The sequence below is a fragment of the Bubalus bubalis genome, chromosome 4 (genome assembly GCF_019923935.1).
Source record: "Bubalus bubalis isolate 160015118507 breed Murrah chromosome 4, NDDB_SH_1, whole genome shotgun sequence".
In the NCBI taxonomy this organism is placed as follows: domain Eukaryota; kingdom Metazoa; phylum Chordata; class Mammalia; order Artiodactyla; family Bovidae; genus Bubalus; species Bubalus bubalis.
This window is the reverse complement of record NC_059160.1, coordinates 60,293,481-60,318,108: the sequence shown is the minus strand read 5'-3', so window position 1 is coordinate 60,318,108 and position 24,628 is coordinate 60,293,481. Positions and strand designations below refer to the sequence as shown.

The following is a 24,628-nucleotide window of genomic DNA, read 5'->3' as shown; positions in this document are numbered from 1 at the left end:
TATTAGTGCTCACACCCTCATACCTCTGTCCTCTTTGTCATAGACTGTCTACAGTCTCCCCAGATCTCTAACCTCCCTCCCCATTCCAGATACAGCCGATCTCTACTGCTGCTCTTTGTGACCAAATAACATGTTTGTCCCAAACCATCAACTAAGGCCTCAGGGACCTGAAAGTTGAAGACATCAGCTGAGCATGTCTTGAAAACTCGGTCCCAGGGCCCTTCCTCTCTCTTACGCTTCCCTCCTCACTCTGCTTTGGACTTTAGCCTTCTTCCATCTGACCGGGTTTTCATTGTGAGCTGATCTCATGTTAGAGCTCCCTCTTGGGTGCATTGATTTCACTTTGAAATTCATTTGTATACTTCCATTCTGTCAATTATAGCATTCCAAAAGTAAAAAAAAAAATGAATACTGGAGTGGGTCGCCATTCCCTTCTCCAGGGGATCTTCCCAACCTAGGGATTGAACCCAGTCTCCTGTAGTGCAGGCAGATTCTTTACCATCTGAGCCACCTGAGAAGCCCATAGTATACTGTATCAGGACTTAAATTGACAGAAAAGGGTAAAAGAAGTGAGAAATGAAATATTCTTGCCATATCAGTAAGCAAAGATGTCACAGTCATCAGCAATTGCAGCCACCATGGATGGTGAGCTGATGAGCCCTGAGGGAACTCAGGAAGGAAAGAATACTTGCCATCTAGCAGCCATCAAACTGCAGCCACTCCCTATCGTGAGCCACCAAGGAAATTCAGAACATGAAAAACCCAGATAGTTGAGGTATGTATCAAAGGAATGATTTTAGTAAGCTCAGACTCTTGCACTTCCCATACACAGAAACTGCACTTCCCACATGCTAAATTCCTTAACTTGGGATATCTGGTTTTCTTAATTTACAAAAAAAAAAAAAAATTGACATTCAGACTACTTGCCTTTTGTTGCAAAACTTATATATAACCTGGCTCCTCCTTCCCCCTTTTTTGGAGCAGTTCTCTCAGGGTTCCTTGAGATGCTGCCTCCTGGACTTAAGTTCTAAAAATTTCCACTGAATAAAGCTTAACTCTCAATTTTTAGGTTGCTTTTGTTTTTTCAGTTTACAGAACCTTGAAAATGCTTGGAGTTTGCATTTTCCAGATGCGGTGTTCAATGAGACTGATTTCTACAAGTAGACTCCTAAAATTTTTGTCTCTTTGTTTCTTGGGACTCCTTGGTTCCCACCTAATTTCAAGTCTGGTTCTTTAGCTTTTCTATTTCACATATCCTTCTAATAAATTTTCCTTGTTTACTTTAGCTAAAGTAATTTTCAATGTTTTTGAAAAAAATAAACCTAATGGTTACATACACAATTAAGCAAATAAAAAATGGATATGTGTAGTTGAAGTGAAAATGATAAAATAATTGATTTATTACATATATTAGTAAGGAGAAAAAAATAATAATTTTTGAATTCAAGAACCACATTCAGAATAGTACAAAAAACCTTTCATCCTTTGGGAAAAAATATTGATGTAGTCTTTGGTTAAGAATTTTCTAAGTTGGAATATGTAAGAATTAAAGAAGAAGCCTATTTTTATTAATAGTATGAGAAATACCAGGGTACTCTGCTCTCCCAACCGCCATCCCTCTCTACTCTACCCCTCCTTCTCTAATCTCTGCAAGGGGTTGCATTCCCTCTACAATTAGTTACATTCTCTCTACAATCATTGAGCTCTTTCAACATTGATTGACTTTACTGATATAATCTGAAGTTGTAGAAGTAGGCAAGCACACATTAAACAGTTCATCTTATACAACATCCTCTCACTTCTGCCTTCTGCATCTTTCCATCAACAAATTTATTACCAAATGCATAAATTAAAAAGATGTAATAGATGCAAAACCTTGACCATTTTCTTCAGCAATGTTTTCTGTTGATTTAAACATATCTGGACTGGTGGGCTACAGTCCATCGTGTTGCAAAGAATCCGAAAAAAACACGACTGAGCACACTCACACAAACGTATTTGGAGGATTGAATTGCTTACAATTTGCATCTGAAAGCACAACCTGAATTGGAAAGATTAAAACAATATGACAACACAAATATTACTTTAGAAATATAAATAGCTTCTTTTAAAGTACAGCACCTTAAAAAACTGAAAATAGAACTGCCTTATGATCCAGCAATCCCACTGCTGGGCATACACACTGAGGAAACCAGAAGGGAAAGAGACACGTGTACCCCAATGTTCATCGCAGCACTGTTTATAATAGCCAGGACATGGAAGCAACCTAGATGTCCATCAGCAGATGAATGGATAAAAAAGCTATGGTACATATACACAATGGAGTATTACTCAGCCATTAAAAAGAATACATTTGAATCAGTTCTAATGAGGTGGATGAAACTGGAGCCTATTATACAGAGTGAAGTAAGCCAGAAAGAAAAACACCAATACAGTATACTAACGCATATATATGGAATTTAGAAAGATGGTAACAATAACCCTGTGTACGAGACAGCAAAAGAGACACTGATGTATAGAACAGTCTTATGGACTCTGTGGGAGAGGGAGAGGGTGGGAAGATTTGGGAGAATGGCATTGAAACATGTAAAATATCATGTATGAAACGAGTTGCCAGTCCAGGTTCGATGCACGATACTGGATGCTTGGGGCTGGTGCACTGGGACGACCCAGAGGGATGGTATGGGGAGGGAGGAGGGAGGAGGGTTCAGGATGGGGAACACATGTATACCTGTGGCAGATTCATTTTGATATTTGGTAAAACTAATACAATTATGTAAAGTTTACAAATACAATAAAATTAAAAAAAAAATAAAGTACAGCACCAATAAAACAAGTGCTAAGAAAATAAAAATATCATATGTGATTAAAATACAAAGCAAACAAAAATTGTGTACATATAAATAGTAACTGCCATAAGGATGGTGTCATCTGCATACCTGAGGTTACTGAGATTTCTCCCAGCAATCTTGATTCCAACTTGTGCTTCTTCCAGCCCAACGTTTCTCATGATGTACTCTGCACATAAGTTAAATAAGCAAGGTGACAATATACAGCCTTGACGTACTCCTTTTCCTATTTGGAACCAGTCTGTTGTTCCATGTCCAGTTCTAACTGTTGCTTCGACACCACCCTTATGGCAGAAAGAGAAGAGGAACTAAAAAGGCTCTTGATGAAAGTGAAAGAGGAGAGTGAAAAAGTTGGCTTAAAGCTCAACATTCAGAAAACAAAGATCATGGCATCAGGTCCCATCACTTCATGGGAAATAGATGGGGAAACAGTAGAAACAGTGTCAGACTTTATTTTTCGGGGCTCCAAAATCACTGCAGATGGTGACTGCATCCATGAAATTAAAAGACGCTTACTCCTTGGAAGGAAAGTTATGACCAACCTAGACAGCGTATTAAAAAGCAGAGACATTACTTTGCCAACAAAGGTCCATCTAGTCAAGGCTACGGTTTTTCCAGTGGTCATGTATGGATGTGAGAGTTGGACTGTGAAGAAAGCTGAGCGCCGAAGAATTGATGCTTTTGAACTGTGGTGTTGGAGAAGACTCTTGAGAGGCCCTTGGATGGCAAAGCTATCCAACCAATCCATTCTAAAGGAGATTGGTCCTGGGTGTTCTTCAGAAGGAATGATGCTAAAGCTGAAACTCCAGTACTTTGTCCACCTCATGCGAAGGGTTGACTCATTGGAAAAGACTCTGATGCTGGGAGGGATTGGGGGCAGGAGGAGAAGGGGACTACAGAGGATGAGATGGCTGGATGGCATCACTGACACATGAGTTTGAATGAATTCTGGGAGTTGGTGATGGACAGGGAGACCTGGAGTGCTGCAATTCATGGGGTCGCAAAGAGTCGGACATGACAGAGCAACTGAACTGATCTGAAACAGTAACTGGGCTTCCCTTGTGGCTCAGCTGGTAAAGAATCAGCCTGCAATGAGGGAGACCTGGGTTCGATCCCTGGGTTGGAAAGATCTCCTAGAGAAGGGAAAGGCTACCCACTCCAGCATTCTGGCCTGAAGAATTTCATGGACTGTATAGTCCATGGGGTCACAAAGAGTTGGATACAACTGAGCAACTTTCACTTTTCAAATAGTAATTCCCAAAGAGAACAGAGTAATCCAGTAAAATGGGATCAATGATTTAAATCTAATGTAATTTTTAACCCTTCTAGATAGGACATCAGTACTAAAGACTTGTCTATGTGGATTTGTATATCCTGTTTTTAGAAGACTGGATACAAGATACCTTTCTCCAGCTCTTTGATATGATAATAAATCAATAACAATATTTAAAATAAGTAACAATAAGATATGGGCTTCCCTGGTGGCACAGTAGTAAAGAATCTGCCTGAAATGCAGGGGACGTGAGCTCTATGCCTGGGTCAGGAAGATCCCCTGGAGAAGGAACTGGCAACTCACTTCAGTATTCTTGCCACAGAAATCCTATGGACAGAGATGCCCAGTGGGTCTACAGTCCATGGGGTTGCAAAAGAGTCTAACATGACTTAGTGACTAAACAACAATAACAAACAATAAGATACAGTAAGATACAATTAAACACCAATGATTTATTGAGTTGTTCTGATAAACTCATGATGGTACAGACAAAAAGAAATCTTATACCATGATATTCATTCAAGAACTATGGGCCCCAAATCAAGTAATTGTGAATAAATTTATTCACAATGAAATTTCATTAAAGAATTAAATATTTACAACTCAGAATCACCCTGTCTTGGGTTGACCCTTCTTCTAAACATTATTATACATTCTGAGCTTAGCATTCTACCAAAGCACTTTTTTCTGCCCACTATCTAAAAATAGGGCCCAAAGAAAAATAACAGTAATAAAATTAATTTCTTTTTTCCTTCACTCCATAAAGTTTACCTTAAAAGAGTAAGGAATATACTTCTGTTTATAGGATGACTTCAAATTTTACTGATGCATGAGATATACCACTGCTCTTAAGGGACAGTGAATGATGAAGAGTGAATGATAAATTGTTACCACCCCTTCACTGAAAATAATTCATCTGTGGAATGACCAATGTAAAGGATCTTCAAGTGACTCAAGCTTGACTCCACACTGAAAGCAAATCAGGCTGAAACTATTGATGGGCCCATTAATGAGGAAATCACAAGAAAGTAGAATTAGGATAAAGCTTTTTTCTTCCATAAGATTTTTCTCAAAGCTTGTTTGACATCTTTGTTTCTTAGAGAATAAATCAGAGGGTTTAGCATGGGTGTAACCAATATGTAAAATACTGAAACCACTTTACGAAGTTCAGGATTGCTTGGAGGTGTGAGATACATAAAGGAGACAGTCCCATAAAGCAAGCTTACCACGCCCAGATGGGAGCTGCAAGTGGAGAAGGCTTTCTTTCTGCCTTCACTGGAGGGGATCTTCAAGACTGTGGTTACAATATACATGTAAGATACTACAATAACAACTACTGTGGGCAAAATAATGCAGGCAGCCAAACTAAGAGATACCATCTTATTGACAAAGAGATTAGAACAGGAGATCTTCTCAATTTGGTAAGAATCACAGAAGAAGTGATCAATGACTCGGGAGGCACAGAAAGACACTGAGAATGTAATGCTGACTTGGAGGATGGAACTGACCCAACCGCAGAAATAGGAACCAGCCACCAGCTGAGTGCAAAGGCGTCTTGACATATGGACACTGTAAAGAAGAGGATTGCAGATGGCAATGAAGCGGTCATAGGCCATGGCCGCCAGGACAAACCCTTCTGTTACAATGAAGAGTGCAAAAAAGAAGAACTGGGCAGCACACCCTACAAAAGAGACGGTCTTTTTCTCAGACATGAAGTTGACCATGGCCTTAGGTGCAATAACAGTGGAGTAGAAGAGGTCAATGAAGGAGAGATTGCCTAGAAAGAAATACATTGGTGTGTTCAGCTGGGAGTCAGTCACAATGATGCCAATCATACTAATGTTCCCCAAAAGGACCATGCCATAGACAAGCAGGAATAGGAGGAAGAGGAGAATGTGGAGCTCTGGACGGACCCTGAAGCCTACAAGAATGAAGTCAGTTACATCTGAATGGTTGCCTGCTCCCTTGTCACCCATGGCAAGAACCTGCTAAGAGGTACAAGACAAGATTAAAAATAGAGACTTCTACCTATTTCCTGGTATCACAAAATATCTTTTGCCTCTTGTATAATACATTGAAATTTGTATTATCATCTCCTTTATAAGATTCTGTTGTGTTATGTATGATTTGCTGCATCCTTTTATAGGAATTGACTCTGAGGTATATTGTAATTGCCCATCAGCACACAACATTTGAGTCGCCTAACTCATAATTTGCTAGTGTGATTCTCCAATTCTAGTCCTCTTTCCATTATAACGTACATGACTTTCACACATAAAGCATTTTCTATTTACCTGTTTAGTGCCTCACTTGACTTACATAGTAAGTCTAACATATCTGAAGGTTTTGAGAGATAAATAATATTTGCTGTCTGTAATTTCAAATTCATTTTAATGCTTCCATTTTACATCAGAAGGACCAAATTTAAGAGGAATTTTGTTGTTGCATAGTCACTAAGTTGAATCTGATTCTTTTGTGACCCCATGGACTGTAGCACTCCAGGCTCCACTGTCCATGGGATTTCTCAGGCAAGAATACTGGAGTAGGTTACTGTATCCTTCTCCAGAGGATCTTCCCAACCCAGGAATTGAACCCTTGTCTTCTGTGTCTTCTACATTGGCAGGCAGATTCTTTACCACTGAGCCACTTGGGAAGCCCAAAAAGAGTAATTTTAAATTCCGCAACTAGGCATTAGAGATTAAAACAGGTCAATAGCTAAACAGTTTGTGAGAGTTTAAAGTAGGACAGCAAGAGATTTATTTGGTTTTCCAAAACCTTCATCCAAAATGAAGGCATCTTCAGCTTCTCAAAGTGGAAAAACCTCGGACATGCTACTGGAAAAATTGACAGCTCCTAAAATTTTCTGTACAAATTTGACATTTATCTATCTCTTACCTGAATATTTCTCACTTTACTTCAGTGGAGCAATTTCCTAATGGTAGAAGCAAGGATACAAAAGTTATTGTGTTTAATCCTAGAAATGGAAAAAGGAGTGTAAAACCATAGAAGAGAAATTAAAGACAAGGTCAAAATTAAAATTTTACATGAGATGTAAAATCTTGTTTTGAAATATATAATTTTATTCAGTTTTTGGCTCTGCTCAGAGATTAATATCTCATTTTTCAATTAAGAATAGCCTTTTCATTTCCTTTGTTGTATTTTTGCCTGAAAATCCCCTATAGCTATATACCTCTTATCTCTTTCTAGAGGATAACAGAGATGATCTGGTGAGCCTCTAACCCTGTGAACATTTCTTTATGGAAACTGAAAAGAAAATGCACCTGAACCTGAAGAATCACATTGCATGGCCATGCACGTGAGGACATATCTTACAGGTCTTAGAATGAGAAAGATGAAAGCCAAATGGAATTTAAGTACAGCAAAGATAATATCACCAATGAGGAGGAGTAGTCCCCGATGACCTGGGCGAATAGAGCAGGAGGCAACCTGGTACCCTTAGTCATCTCTGTTGCAACTATTTCAAATAATTGCAGCATGAATTGGGTGCAAAGGTCCCTCTGAGAGAGGCTAAAAATAGTCAATTATGGGGTGATAACGGTGCCAAGTTCCAAGTCCATCCCACGAGGGCCATATAGGAAAGAAACAAAAGAAAGAATATTATCTACTCTTCCAACTCACTTTGAACCATCTCTAGGTCTTTTGGGAAACAATTTCTTATTAGAAAAGTTTGTTTTAAGGTTGAAATATATTATCTCACATAATTTTCATTCCTCAGTTTGTTTTGCCTCCTACAATCACACTGAATTTATCTATTGATGCTGTTACATGACATATCATCAAATGCAATGAATGTTCCTTGACTGACTCTTGGTTTTAACAAGCCAGTGACAAAATACGTATTTTGGGAAGTCAGGGATTTTTACTTTAAGAATATTAAATGACATAATGAATTATCAGTAAGCTGTTTAAGCATATAATGAATTGGTAATGTAAGGAGAACACTTCATTTTTGGAGAAGTCTGTTAAGTACAAGGAATGAAGTATAATTGTGCTTCTCATCCTGTATGATACAATATTTCAATATAATGCAAAATATTGCATTAAAGTAGTGAGTATATAGAAGTGGATTTTACTATTTTTCTATTTTATTATAGTCTGTATATTTTGAAATTTTTATAATAAATATCTTGTTTGTTAAAGACCTATATGAGAGAAAATTAAAAATTTCTTCCTTTAGATAAAAATAATGAATTGATGCCTGGAACTGTTGCAGCCATGATGTGACCATAAATGGTATTACTGACTTGCTGAGGATGGCAGAGCAGAAAGTAGAGAGAAACTTGTGTCTTTGATGAAGTCCTCATGCCAGTGAACCACCCTGGAATCAAGGTGTCTCCAGCAACCCTGTAATGTGAAATAATAGACCTCTTAAGGCTTAAGCTATTTTCAGTGAGTCTTTAGTTACTTGCTGCTAAAGGCATCTTATTCAATTCAATACATATGACATTACTGAAAAAAAAAAGATGGGAAAGAGTTATTTGAGTCTATAATCTAACAAAAATAAGACTGCTTGGAGATAACTAAAGTGCTAACAAAGTCGAAACTAGAATCAATCAGTGAAGTTGCCAAAAGGGTAAACTCTCCTGCTAATAAGTGAGAGCCGCATAAATTGGGGGAATCCATACAAGATCTGAAATAGTACACACACACAAACACACACACACACAGACAAATACATATGCATGCACAACATTTACATTTTACGTATCAATCCAACTCAGAATGCTCCCCTGTTTACCTTTAAAGTTATTAAATATAAAATAAGCTGTAAGGATGTATTGCACAACACAGGGAATGTAGCAAATACTTTATAATAACTATAAATGGAGTATAACCTTTAAAAATTGTGAATCACTGTACTGTACACCTATAATTTAAATAATATTATGCATCAAGTATGGTGGCTCAGACAGTAAAGAATCTACCTGCAATGCAGGAGACCCAGGTTCATTCTCTGGATAGGGAAGATCCCCTGGAGAAGGAAATGGCAACCCACTCCAGTATTTTTGCCTGAGAAATTCCGTGGACAGAGGAGCTACAGTTCATGGGATGGCGAACTGCTGGACACAACTGAATGACTAAGCACACACATACATCAACTATACTTCAATAAAGAAAATTAAAAACAACAATTTTCAAAGGAGTGTGGTAGGCAGTTCCTAACTGATGAACATGGAACACTGATCTGGATTTCTAGACAAGTCAACTACCTGTTAAGGGCTCTGTGTCCTAGCCTCATCGGGGCAAGTCTGCACACACACCTCCTTTCTCTCCCCCACTACCTGAGCCATAAGCCAAACTCTTCTTAGCTAAAAAAAAAAAAAAAGACTTAGAGATAGCTACATGTTAAGAGGATCTCCTTGAAGCCCAACCAGGAAGAAACATGAATTTGATTATTAGTTTAGAAATCTGCAGCTATGAGTTCTTTACTTAGTAAATGAGCTAAGTAAATCAGGATTAGGTTTCTATCTGGAAGACAATGATGAGTTATCAAATTTGACTATATTTAAATTGTTTTAATCTGTATGACAAAATAGACCACAAACAATATTTACAAAACAATCCAAAGGCTGGAGCAAAATACATGTAGTACCCACAGCCTCCAAAGATATACTATTCAACGCATAATTATTTCATATAAATTTATAAGAAAAAAAATTTTAATAACTAAATAGATAATTGGACTAATGATAAAGTCATATAAGATAAAACAAATAAAAATTTTTAATTGCCCTCAAAATCACTAATAATCATGTAAATGTTAAAATCCTTACTTTTTTCACACTATTCAAAATGACAAATGAGGGAAAAGAAAAATGGACATTGTTATACCTGAAGTGTAAACTGGAAAAACCTATTTGGAAAGTAATTTACAAATATGTAGCAAAGTAGAAAACATTTATATATCACAGGATCCAACAATTTCATTTCTAGGCATACACTCCAAATAAGCCTTTAGACATGTGCATAGCAGACATCCACACATTTTCATTTTTAATGAAAAGAATAAAGAAACAAATCTCTAATCAATATGACATTATATGGGCAATTTATTGATCTATATGTTATAAATATTCTAAATGAATAAACAGGATATGTATCAGTTCAGTTCAGTCGGTCAGTCGTGTCCGACTCTTTGCGATCCCATGAATCGCAGCATGCCAGGCCTCCCTGTCCATCACCATCTCCCAGAGTTCACTCAGACTCACGTCCATCGAGTCAGTGATGCCATCCAGCCATCTCATGCTCTGTTGTCCCCTTTTCCTCCTGCCCCCAATCCCTCCCAACATCAGGGTCTTTTCCAACGAGTCAACTCTTCGCATGAGGTGGCCAAAGTACTGGAGTTTCAGCTTTAGCATCATTCCTTCCAAAGAAATCCCAGGGCTGATCTCCTTCAGAATGGACTGGTTGGATCTCCTTGCAGTCCAAGGGACTTCTCCAACACCACAGTTCAAAAGCATCAATTCTTCAGTGCTCAGCCTTCTTCACAATCCAACTCTCACATCCATACATGACCACTGGAAAAACCATAGCCTTGACTAGATGGACCTTCGTTGGCAAAGTAATGTCTCTGCTTTTCAATATGCTATCTAGGTTGGTCATAACTTTTCTTCCAAGGAGTAAGCGTCTTTTAATTTCATGGCTGCAGTAACCATCTGCAGTGATTTTGAAGCCCAGAAAAATAAAGTCTGACACTGTTTCCACTGTTTCCCCATCTATTTCCCATGAAGTGATACATATATGTATATATATCAGGATATGTACCTCTTGCCAGCATAACACTAAATAATTAAAAGAAGTTAAATCATATATGGAAGGGCATAATTTTCATAAACTATTAATTATACTAAATATAGTATGTGTTATCTATGGAGCTAAACATAAATAATGAAGATGGCAGAGGAATAGGATGGGGAGACCACTTTCTCCCCCACAAATTCATCAAAAGAACATTTAAACGCCAAGTAAATTCCACAAAACAACTTCTGAATGCTGGCAGAGGACATTAGGCACCCAGAAAAGCAGCCCATTGTCTTCGAAAGGAGGTAGGAAAAAATATAAAAGACAAAAAAAGAGACAAAAGAGGGAGGGACGGAGCTCTGTCCCGGGAAGGGAATCATAAAAAGAGAGAAGTTTCCAAACACCAGGAAACACTCTCACTGCCGAGTCTGTGCCGAGCCTTGGAAGCACAGAGGGCAACATAACAGGGAGGAAAAATAAATAAACAATTAAAACCCACAGATTACAAGCCCAACGGTAACTCCCCCAGCGGAGAAGCAGCGCAGACGCCTACACCTGCCACTAGCAAGAAGGGGCTGGTCAGGGAGGTGTGGGCTGCATCGCTTAGAGTAAGGATCTGGCCTGAATGCCCCAAGCACAATCTGAGCGAACTAACTTGGGCTAGCAAACCAGACTGTGGGATAACTACCATGTGCAAAGCCAGCCCTAACCTAAGACACCGCCAGGCCTGCACACAGAACAAAGGACTGAACAGAGATAGCTGGCTGCAAACCATCCCCCTCCGGTGACAGGCAGCCAGAGCCAGAAGGGGGCAATCGCAGCCCCAGAGAGACATTATCTACAAAACTGTAAGCAGGCTTCTTTGCTAACTAAGACTTCTTGGGGTTCTGGAGGTCAACATCCGCCTGAGAAGGTGCGCCGGTTGTACACCCAGAAAACCGAGTGGCAGGGAGGTGATAAGTCGCAGCGACTGCACTTGCCAAACACCCCATCACCTGAGCTGCTCAGACCTGGAAAGGGCACAAAACACGGGCCCAACTGAGTCTGCGCCTCTGAGGACTACCCGAGTGCCTGAACCTGAGCGGCTTAGACCTGGGAGGTGCATGCAGCCCAGGGCCGGCCTGGGATGGTTCCCAGCAGAGCAACCTAGAGCCTGAGCAGTGTGGGCAGGGAGGGTATACGCACTGTGAGCAGGGGCAGGCCCAGTATGGCTGAGGCACTGCGAGCACACACCAGTGTTATTTGTTTGCAGTGTCCCTCCCTCCCCACAGCGTGACTGAACAAGTGAGCCTAAAAAAAAAAGTGTCCACCACCGCCCCCTTTGTGTCAGGGCAGAAATCAGACACTGAAGAGACCAGCAAACAGAAGAAGCTAAAACAGAGGGAACTGCCTTGGAAGTGACAGGTGCAATAAATTAAAACCCCGTCGTTAGTACCGACTACATAGGAAGGGGCCTATAGATCTTGAGAAATATAAGCTGGACCAAGGAACTAGCCGAAAATGAACTGACCCCACAATACCCACAACACCACCAGAGAAAGTCCTAGATATATTATTACTATTTTTACGATCATTCTTTCTTTCTTTTTATTTAAATTTTTTTAAAAATTTTAAGTCCTCTATTACTCCTTTAATTTTCACTTTCATAACCTACTATTACTTTGCAAAAAAAAGACCCTATTTTTTTAAAGCAAACTTCATATATATATATATTTTATAATTTTTGTGACTTTGTTTTTTTTTTCTCTTTCTTTTTTTCTTCTTCTTTTCTTTAACATTGTATTTCTGAAATTCCAAACTCTACTCTAGATTTTTAATTTTTGCTTTTTGGTATTTGTTATCAATTTTGTACCTTTAAGAACCCAATCTTTAGTACCCATTTTTACATGGGAGCGAGATTACTGGCTTGACTGCTCTCTTCCCCTTTGGACTCTCCTTTTCTCCACCAGGTCGCCTGTGTCTCCTCCCTAACCTCTCTCTGCTCTACCCAACTCTATGAATTTCTGTGTGTTCCAGACAGTGGAGAACACTTAGGGAACTGATTACTGGCTGGATCTGTCTCTTTCCTTTTCATTCCCCCCTTTTATCCTCCTGGCCACCTCTGTCCCCTTCCTTCCTCTTCTCTTCTCTGTATAACTCCATGAACATCTCTGAGCAGTCCAGTTGTGGAGTGCACATAAGGAAGTGATTACTGGCTAGACTGCTCTCTCCTCTATTGATTCCACCTCATCTCATTCGGGTCACCTCCAACTCCCTCCTCCCTCTTCTCTTCTCCATATAATGCTGTGAACCTCTCTGGGTGTCCCTCACTGTGGAGAAACTTTTCATCTTTAACCTAGATGCTTTATCAATGGTGCTGTATAGAAGGAGAAGTTTTGAGACTACTGTAAAAATAAGACTGAAAACCGGAAGCAGGAGGCTTAAGACCAAACCCTGAGTCCAGGGAACTCCTGACTCCAGGGAACATTAATTGACAGGGGCCCATCAAACGCCTCCATACCTACACTGAAACCAAGCACCACACAAGGGCCAACAAGTTCCAGAGCAAGACATACCACGCAAATTCTCCAGCAACACAGGAACACAGCCCTAAGCTCCAACATACAGGCTGCCCAAAGTTACTACAAAACCATAGACATCTCATAACTCATTACTGGACACCTCAATGCACTCCAGAGAGAAGAAATCCAGCTCCACCCACCAGAACACCAACACAAGCTTCCCTAACCAAGAAACCTTGACAAGCCACCTGTACAAACCCACACACAATGAAGAAACTCCACAATAAAGAGAACTCCACAAACTGCCAGAATACAAAAAGGACACCCCAAACTCAGCAATATAAACAAGATGAAGAGACAGAGGAATACCCAGCAGGTGAAGGAACAGGATAAATGCCCACCAAACCAAAAAAAGAGGAAGAGATAGGGAATCTACCTGATAAAGAATTCTGAATGATGATAGTGAAAATGATCCAAAATCTTGAAAGCAAGATGGAATCACAGATAAATAGCCTGGAGACAAGGATTGAGAAGATGAAAAAAAGGTTTAACAAGGATCTAGAAGAAATAAAAAAGAGTCAATGTATAATGAATAATGCAATAAATGATATCAAAAACACTCTGGAGGCAACAAATAGTAGAATAACAGAGGCAGAAGATAGGTTTAGTGAATTAGAAGATAGAATGGTAGAAATAAATGAATCAGAAAGGAAAAAAGAAAAACGAACTAAAAGAAATGAGGACAATCTCAGAGACCTCCAGGACAATATTAAACTCCACAACATTCTAATCATAGGAGTCCCAGAAGAAGAAGACAGAAAGAAAGACCATGAGAAAATACTTGAGGAGATAATAGTTGAAAACTTCCCTAAAAGGGGGAAGGAAATAATTACCCAAGTCCAAGAAACCCAGAGAGTCCCAAACAGGATAAACCCAAGGAGAAACACCCCACGACACATATTAATCAGATTAACAAAGATCAAACACAAAGAACAAATATTAAAAGCAGCAAGGGAAAAACAACAACTAACATACAAGGGAATTCCCATACTGATAACAGCTGATCTTTCAACAGAAACTCTTCAAGCCAGGAGGGAATGGCAAAACATACTGAAAGTGATGAAAGAAAATAACCTACAGCCCAGATTACTGTACCCAGCAAGAATCTCATTCAAATATGAAGGAGAAATCAAAAGCTTTACGGACAAGCAAAAGCTGAGAGAATTCAGCACCACCAAACCAGCTCTCTAACAAATACCAAAGGATATTCTCTAGACAGGAAACACTAAAAGGGTGTATAAACTCGAAGTCAAAACAATAAAGTAAATGGCAACGGGATCATACTTATCAATAATTACCTTAAACGTAAATGGGTTGAATGCCCCAACCAAAAGACAAAGATTGGCTGAATGGATACAAAAACAAGACCCCTACATATGTTGTCTACAAGAGACCCACCTCAAAACAGGGGACACATACAGACTGAAAGTGAAGAGCTGGAAAAAGATTTTCCATGCAAATAGAGACCAAAAGAAAGCAGGAGTAGCAATACCCATATCAGATAAAATAGACTTTAAAACAAAGGCTGTGAAAAGAAACAAAGAAGGTCACTACATAATGATCAAAGGATCAATCCAAGAAGAAGATACAATTATAAATATATATGCACCCAATATAGGAGCACCACAATATGTAAGACAAATGCTAACAAGTATGAAAGGGGAAATTAACAATAACACAATAAGATTGGGAGACTTTAATACCCCACTCACACCTATGGATAGATGAACTAAACAGAAAATTAACAAGGAAACACAAACTTTAAATGATACAATAGACCAGTTAGACATAATTGATATCTATAGGATATTTCACCCCAAAACAATGAATTTCACCTTTTTCTCAAGCGCACACGGAACCTTCTCCAGGATAGATCACATCCTGGGCCATAAATCTAGCCTTGGTAAATTCAAAAAATAGAAATCATTCCAAGCATCTTTTCTGACCACAATGCAGTAAGATTAGATCTCAATTACAAGAGAAAAACTATTAAAAATTCCAACATATGGAGGCTGAACAACACGCTGCTGAATAACCAACAAATCACAGAAGAAATCAAAAAAGAAATCAAAATTTGCATAGAAATGAATGAAAATGAAAACACAACAACCCAAAACCTGTGGGACACTGTAAAAGCAGTCCTAAGGGGAAAGTTCATAGCAATACAGGCATACCTCAAGAAACAAGAAAAAAGTCAAATAAATAACCTAACTCTACACCTAAAGCAACTAGAAAAGGAAGAAATGAAGAACCGCAGGGTGAGTAGAAGGAAAGAAATCTTAAAAATTAGGGCAGAAATAAATGCAAAAGAAACAAAAGAGACCATAGCAAAAATCAACAAAACCAAAAGCTGGTTCTTTGACAGGATAAATAAAATTGACAAACCATTAGCCAGACTCATCAAGAAACAAAGGGAGAAAAATCAAATCAATAAAATTAGAAATGAAAATGGAGAGATCACAACAGACAACACAGAAATACAAAGGATCATAAGAGACTATTAGCAATTATATGCCAATAAAATGGACAACCTGGAAGAAATGGACAAATTCTTAGAAAAGTACAACTTTCCAAAACTCGACCAGGAAGAAATAGAAAATCTTAACAGACCCATCACAAGCACGGAAATTGAAACTATAATCAGAAATCTTCCAGCAAACAAAAGCCCAGGTCCAGACGGCTTCACAGCTGAATTCTACCAAAAATTTAGAGAAGAGCTAACACCTATCCTACTCAAACTCTTCCAGAAAATTGCAGAGGAAGCTAAACTTCCAAACTCATTCTATGAGGCAACCATCACCCTAATACCAAAACCTGACAAAGATCCCACAAAAAAAAGAAAACTATAGGCCAATATCACTGATGAACATAGATGCAAAAATCCTTAACAAAATTCTAGCAATCAGAATCCAACAACACATTAAAAAGATCATACACCATGACCAAGTGGGCTTTATCCCAGGGGTGCAAGGATTCTTCAATATCCGCAAATCAATCAAAGTAATACACCACATTAACAAATTGAAAAATAAAAAGCATATGATTATCTCAATAGATGCAGAGAAAGCCTTTGACAAAATTCAACATCCATTTATGATAAAAACTCTCCAGAAAGCAGGAATAGAAGGAACATACCTCAACATAATAAAAGCTATATATGACAAACCCACAGCACACATTATCCTCAATGGTGAAAAATTGAAAGCATTTCCTCTAAAGTCAGGAACCAGACAAGGGTGCCCACTTTCACCATTACTATTCAACATAGTTTTGGAAGTTTTGGCCACAGCAATCAGAGCAGAAAAAGAAATAAAAGAAATCCAAATTGGAAAAGAAGAAGTAAAACTCTCACTGTTTGCAGATGACATGATCCTCTACAAAGAAAACCCTAAAGACTCCACCAGAAAATTACTGGAGCTAATCAATGAATATAGTAAAGTTTCAGGATATAAAATCAACAAACAGAAATCCCTTGCATTCCTATACACTAATAATGAGAAAATAGAAAGAGAAATTAAGGAAACAATTCCATTCACCATTGCAACGGAAAGAATAAAATACTTAGGAATATATCTACCTAAAGAAACTAAAGACCTATATATAGAAAACTATAAAACACTGGTGAAAGAAATCAAAGAGGACACTAATAGATGAAGAAATATCATGTTCATGGGTTGGAAGAATCAATATAGCAAAAATGAGTATACTACCCAAAGCAATTTATAGATTCAATGCAATCCTTATCAAACTACCAATGGAATTCTTCACAGAGCTAGAACAAATAATTTCACAATTTGTATGGAAATACAAAAAAACCTCGAATAGCCAAAGCAATCTTGAGAAAGAAGAATGGAACTGGAGGAATCAACCTGCCTGACTTCAGGCTCTACTACAAAGCCACAGTCATCAAGACAGTATGGTACTGGCACAAAGACAGAAATATAGATCAATGGATCAAAATAGAAAGCCCAGAGATAAATCCACGCACCTATGGACACCTTATCTTTGACAAAGGAAGCAAGAATATACAATGGATTAAAGACAATCTCTTTAACAAGTGGTGCTGGGAAAACTGGTCAACCACTTGTAAAAGAATGAAACTAGAACACTTTCTAACACCATACACAAAAATAAACTCAAAATGGATTAAAGATCTAAACGTAAGACCAGAAACTATAAAACTCCTAGAGGAGAACATAGGCAAAACACTCTCTGACATACATCACAGCAGGGTCCTCTATGACCCACTTCCCAGAATATTGGAAATAAAAGCAAAAATAAACAAATGGGACCTAATTAACCTTAAAAGCTTCTGCACAACAAAGGAAACTATAAGCAAGGTGAAAAGATAGCCTTCAGAATGGGAGAAAATAATAGCAAATGAAGCAACTGACAAACAACTAATCTCAAAAATATACCAGCAACTCCTACAGCTCAATTCCAGAAGAATAAATGACCCAATAAAAAAATGGGCCAAAGAACTAAACAGACATTTCTCCAAATAAGACATACAGATGGCTAACAAACACATGAAAAGATGCTCAACGTCACTCATTATCAGAGAAATGCAAATCAAAACCACTATGAGGTACCATTTCACGCCAGTCAGAATGGCTGCGATCCAAAAGTCTACAAGCAATAAATGCTGGAGAGGGTGTGGAGAAAAGGGAACCCTCTTCCACTGTTGGTGGGAATGCAAACTAGTACAGCCACTATGGAGAACAGTGTGGAGATTCCTTAAAACCTGGAAATAGAACTGCCATATGACCCAGCAATCCCACTGCTGGGCATACACACTGAGGAAACCAGAATTGAAAGAGACACGTGTACCCCAATGTTTATCGCAGCACTATTTATAATAGCCAGGACATGGAAGCAACCTAGATGTCCATCAGCAGATGAATGGATAAGAAAGCGGTGGTACATATACACAATGGAGTATTACTCAGCCATTAAAAAGAATACATTTGAATCAGTTCTAATGAGGTGGATGAAACTGGAGCCTATTATACAGAGTGAACTAAGCCTGAAAGAAAAACACCAATACAGTATACTAACGCATATATATGAAATTTAGAAAGATGGTAACGATAACCCTGTATAGGAGACAGCAAAAGAGACACCGATGTATAGAACAGTCTTTTGGACACTGTGGGAGAGGGCGAGGGTGGGATGATTTGGGAGAATGGCATTGAAACATGTATAATATCATATATGAAACGAGTCACCAATCCAGGTTCGATGCAGGATACAGGATGCTTGGGGCTGGTGCACTGGGATGACCCAGAGGGATGGTACGGGGAGGGAGGAGGGAGGAGGGTTCAGGATGGGGAAAATGTGTATACCTGTGGCAGATTCGTGTTGATATATGGCAAAACCAATACAATATTGTAAAGTTAATAAATAAATAAATAAATATTTTTTTAAAAGTAAGAAAACAAAGCTCACAATATATTTCCATGAATGGAAAACCCACTAAGGGGCTTAATTTCTTAGCAGAGAGAGAAAGGAAAGATCTAAAAGGAGGGGTTGGGGGAAGCAGAGAGAAGCAGAGATTTTTACAAATCTTGTGAGCATGTCATTTTTATAAGCCAATGTGAAGACAAGAATAAAGCGCTATTATGGCAAAAAAAAAAAAGCAGACATAAAAATCTATGCATGAGAGAGAGCATAAAATAACAGAAGTTTAGGATTTTAGTGATGATAAGCATCACTTCATTGTTTAATTTTAAAAACAGAGCTTTGAAGCAAAAAATGGGAAACGTTAAATTTGCTAAATTGAGGTTGTTCCTAGATGTCCATGTATTATACTGCTTTCAGTACTTGGCATACTGTTGAAGGATTTTAGTTGTTTTAAGAATTAAAATAGAGATAAGAAGAGGTTGACTTGCAAAAGTAATGAGCACAGGCTTACTCCCTGGTCCCTGAGTGGCACGTGAGCTCAGTTTTTTCTTTCTTACTACCTCCCATCCCACGTGTGATACCAGTCAGAATAAGCTGACATCAGCCAATTCCAAATTCTACCTGCTGACCTAATCTCACACCCCAATACCTCTTACGTCTCTCTTTGGTTTATAGTTTGAAGGAATAATTTCACCACGTGCTTGGATGAACCCTTAAGTGGCCAGTAGCTCTTCCAAACTCAAAAATCTCCCCACACATGTCCACCAACTGCCATTGCTAAAAACAGCCAGTTTTGCTCAAGATGCAGGGTTTTTTTTTTTTAAGACACAATGACTTTTATACAGAGCAAAATAACTGAGGTGTCTTTTACTCTGAATGGGGATTGAAGGTCCAAAGACCAAGACCAAGACTTGAAGGGGCATCTACATCATTCCATCTTCTCCAGAGCCCCACTTCAGCTTGATTAGACTTTGAAGAAGACAGGCACAAGGTAAAAGTGATACAAGGAAATGCATTTCAAAACATATTTCTAAAGTACTTAGATCTATACTTTAGTACCTGTATTTTTAAAGCAATGCTTGTAAAGTACTTAGATGAATGACAACACAAAAGCCACTAGGTGCGTACTAAGTATACTAATATGTGAAGTGAAGTGAAAGTCGCTCACTCATGTCCGACTCTTTGCGACCCAAAGAGAGTTCTCCAGGCCAGAACGCTGGAGTGGGTAGCCTTTCCCTTCTCCAGGAGGTCTTCCCAAATCAGGAATCGAACCAGGGTCTCCTGCATTGCAGGTGGATTCTCTACCAACTGAGCTATGAGGGAAGCCCACGAATACTGGAGTGGGTAGCTCCACTCCAAAGTATGGAGGTACATACTTAGGCCGTTTATTATTGTTCATACAGTAGACTGATGAGAATGCTCACTAGTAGTAAGATGCTGTCCTAGCAAATGTCTCCATATAAAGCGGCATGTGTGCATGGTACTGACAAATGAATTTTCTAAAAACTACTAGGAAAAAAATTGGCTTGTGTGGATGACATAAATACCTCCTATTGTAAGTTTAAGAAATAACTGACTTAAATCTCGTATGTTCATGAAATGCATTCAACTTTTTCATCCCCCCTCCAAAAAAAAATTATGTGTATAGACATGGTGCCCGATTACTTAAAGTCACTAGAAACAAGCTCAAGTATCAAATATTGCATCCTAAAACATCCAAATAGTAAGCAAATATCTGTATTCCTTTAATAGAAACCAGTATTAAACTTCAGTATCAAATCAGACCTTTTCCAAAGGAGTGCATGCAGACAACCCAAGGGACCACGAGGTGGCAGCACGTCCCCACAATAGCACTGCTTCCGCACTGACTTGTTTATGCTCAGAAAGAAAACCTCAAGTGAGATGTTCCCATTAAATCCGAAGTGTTACCTTTAGGAAGCAATTCAGGATCAACTTAGCCCAAGTTTCCCTTCACCTTCCAAAAAAGAAACCTAAAGTTTCTGAAAAGTTAACAAGCAGTTTTCCAAAGTCAAACAAGCAGTTCATGGACAGAACTGGAATCAGAACCTCATCTTCTAGCCCCCAGGGCACACTCCCTAGTCGTGTAAAAATCTTTCAACATGCCCTTTCCCTACCCCAAAGCCTCCGCATGATGGTGGTCGCTAAGAGAAATGATGCTGTGGAATAAAACATGAATACTAGGCAACAAGCAGCTTTTTCTTGGGTCGTGCTCCTCCTTCTCTAGTCCCAGTCCTGACAGGTCTTCCTATTTTCTAATCCCTTCCCACAACAAAATGGGAGCAATTTGGGTATCAATTCTTTTTTTTTTTTTTTTTTTGACAGGAACCTCATATGTTTACTTTAACTGCAAGATTAATGGATGTTGCTAAATTAAAGTAATATTAGACTATAAAATCTCACAACCTTGTAAAGCAACTAGTCGCCAATAAAAATTAGTAATAAAAAAAGAAATAGGTAAAGCTTTAAGTTGACTTCACTAACGTTCTCCTTCAGTCTAAATGCAGTCAGAGAACTAGTTTACCCAGGTCTGAGCAGAATGTCACATTTTTTCCTGTACGCCCTTTAGGGAAGCTCCCACACCAACCTGGTTTATTTTACAACTCCGGTAAATCAAACCAGTTTTACACTTGTTTCTAACAAAACCTAGTTATTTTCTTAAAACTTGAATGTGTGTAATAAGAGCCTACTTTTGCCAAATGCTTGCCAGTTTTCTGGGATTCTGCCATTTGACTCATAATCACCTATTGAGAGAAAATCTTTTCTTGTTCTCATGCTTCAAACCAATGAATTGAGGTTTAAAGAAGATAAGTGACTTACTCAAGATGATAAAATTAATGGTGGAGAAACTAGGTTTCAAGCCCAAATCTGTGGGTTCTTAGAGCCTGTGCCCTCATTCACTTCATGGTACCATTTCTCATCTAGAAGGATCTTGTTCTATCTACAACTTCCTGCATTAGTGGAAATGTTCTATGTCTGCTCTGTCCCGTAGGGTAGCCCCTGGCAACATGGGACTGTTGAACATTTGGGATATAGCTTATGTGACTGAGAAACAGAAATTTTTACTTCATTTTAATTAATTTAAATATCAGCATGTGGCCAGTAGCTAATGTATGAGATAGCAGAAGTCTAGGTGCATGACATCCACACACAGGCAGACCTCACGGATGTTGCAGGCTTGGTTCCAGACCACCACAGTATAAGCTGAATATCACAATAAAGTGAGTCACATGAATTTTTTGGTTTTCCCGTGCATATAAAAGTTACTTGTAAAATATCATATTTGAAACAAGTTGCCAGTCCAGGTTCGATGCACGATACTGGATGCTTGGGGCTGGTGCACTGGGACGACCCAGAGGGATGGTATGGGGAGGGAGGAGGGAGGAGGGTTCAGGATGGGGAACACATGTATACCTGTGGCGGATTCATTTTGATATTTGGCAAAACTAATACAATTATGTAAAGTTTAAAAATAAAATAAAATTAAAAATAAAAAATAATAAAATAAAAGTTACTTGTACAGTATAGCATAGTCGATTAAGTATGCAATAGCATCTTATCAAAAAACAGTATATGTACCTGAATTTAAAAATATTGCTAACAAAAATAGCTAACAACATCTGAACCTCCAGCAACCCGCAATCCTTCTACTGGTGGAGGGGTTTGCCTTGATATTGATGGCTGCTCACTGATCAGGGTGGTGGTTGCTGAAGGTTGGGGTGACTATTGCAGTTCACAATAAGACAACAATGAATTTCGCCACATCAATCAACTGTCCCTTTCACGAATGGTTTCTCTGTAGTATGTGATACTATTTGATAGTTTCATACCCACAGTAGAATTTCTTTCAATTTTGGAGTCAATCTTCTCAAACCCTGTCAGTGCTTTATCAATTAAGTATATGGTTTTGTTCTAAATCCTTTGTTGTCACATCAGCAATCAAGTTCACCGTCTTATATGGGTGCAGTTCATGGTGCCCCAGAGCAATTGCAATAGTAACATCAAAGATCACTGATCACAGATCACCAACAGCAAGTATACTAATAACAGGAAAGTTTGAAATATTTCAAGAATTATCTAAATGTGACACAGAGACATGAAATGAACAAACGCTGCTGGAAAAATGGCTCCATTAGACCTGCTCCATTCAGGGTTGCCACAAACCTTCAATTTGTAAAAATTGCAGTATTTGAAAAGTTCATTAAAAGGAAGTGCAATAAAACAAGGTGTACCTGTTGCATAATATAAAGAGAAAGAATATTAGAATCAACTACCAGCTGTGTGAACTGGAGTGACATTTTAGCTTTAAATCTCTAATATTCAGTTGACTCCTGTATAAAATGAGAATGATTATAACTCTACCAGACAGTTGTTATGTTTTAATTAGATACATAAACTATTTTGAATAAATAATCACTAAACATGTTTCATCTGCCCCTTAAAGATTTAAAGTATTTAGGCAGGAAATTGCATGAACGCCGCTTAGCACTTCTTCCAATATATGACAATTCACATCAGAAAAGTTTTCAGTGTTGCTCTCCAATTTGGGTTCTTTCACTATATTCTCTCTTAAAATTATTGTTAGGTTTAAACTTTGAATGACAAATGTAAAGCACCCCACAGTTATCTCAGTGATATGGTTTCTTTTCCCCCTTACCTCTCTTAAGATCTGGAATAATTTTTCTTTTAAACCCCACTAAACATCCTTGGTGAAGAGGGTGGGGAAAGATAGGAAGAATATCCTATTTCTACTGCTCTGAGTTCAAAGGATAACTGAATTCTCACTTCGGGCTCAGGCATGTTCAAGAAACAAGTGTCATTCTATCTATACCATTGTTTGATATGTGAGTATAGTCATCCCTCTGTATCCACAATTAATGGGTTGTCAGACCCCTCTGGATACCAAAATCCACAGATGCTCAAGTCCCTTATATAAAATGGCATAGTATTTGCATGTAACTTACACCCATCCTCCCATATACTTTAAATCATCTCTAGACTACTTATGGCAACCCACTCCAGTACTCTTGGCTGGAAAATCCCATGGAGGAGGAGCCTGGTAGGCCACAGTCCATGGGGTCACTAAGAGTCAGACATGACTGAGAGAATTCAGTTTCACTAGACTACTTATAGGAGAAGGCAATGGCAACCCACTCCAGTACTCTTGCCTGGGAAATCCCATGGACAGAAGAGACTGGTAGGCCACAGTCCATGGGGTCACTAAGAGTCAGACACGACTGAGAGACTTCACTTTCACTTTTCACTTTCATTCACTGAAGAAGGAAATGGCAACCCACTCCAGTGTTCTTGCCTGGAGAATCTCAGGGACAGGGGAGCCTGGTGGGCTGCCGTCTATGGGGTCACTCAGAGTCAGACACGACTGACATGACTTAGCAGCAGACTACTTATAATACCTGTATGCATGCTAAGTCACTTCAGTCGTGTCCAACTCTCTGCAAGCCCATGGACTGTAAGTAGCCTGCCAACTGTCCATGGAATCCTCCAGGCAAGAGTACTGGAGTGGGTTGCCACTTCCTTCTGCAGGGGGTCTTTCCAACCCAGGGATCGAACCTGAGTCTCTTACATTTACTGCATTGGCAGGCAGCTTCTTTACTACTAGCACCACCTGGGAAGCCCTTGCAGTGTAAATGCTACAGAAATAGTTGCCAGCATGGAGTAAACTCAAGTTTTGCTTTTGGCAACTTTCTGGAATTTTTTGGAATATCTTTGATCTGCAGTTGTTTGAATCCATGGATGCAGAA

The 24,628-nt window shown here is 38.8% G+C and overlaps 1 protein-coding gene across 1 annotated transcript; it reads right to left on the bottom strand.

Moving 5' to 3' along the window:
• Window positions 1-5,156: 5,156 nt before the first annotated feature.
• LOC112584387 (olfactory receptor 9K2-like) lies at window positions 5,157-6,181 on the bottom strand. The gene has a single exon (XM_025282500.3). It carries the CDS (start codon window positions 6,096-6,098, stop codon window positions 5,157-5,159), a length of 942 nt encoding a protein of 313 aa, XP_025138285.3. The 5' UTR covers window positions 6,099-6,181.
• Window positions 6,182-24,628: the final 18,447 nt, after the last annotated feature.

Coding starts and splice junctions, on each gene's coding strand:
- LOC112584387 (XM_025282500.3), bottom strand. CDS start 6,098: ATGGGTGACAAGGGAGCAGGCAACCATTCAGATGTAACTGACTTCATT.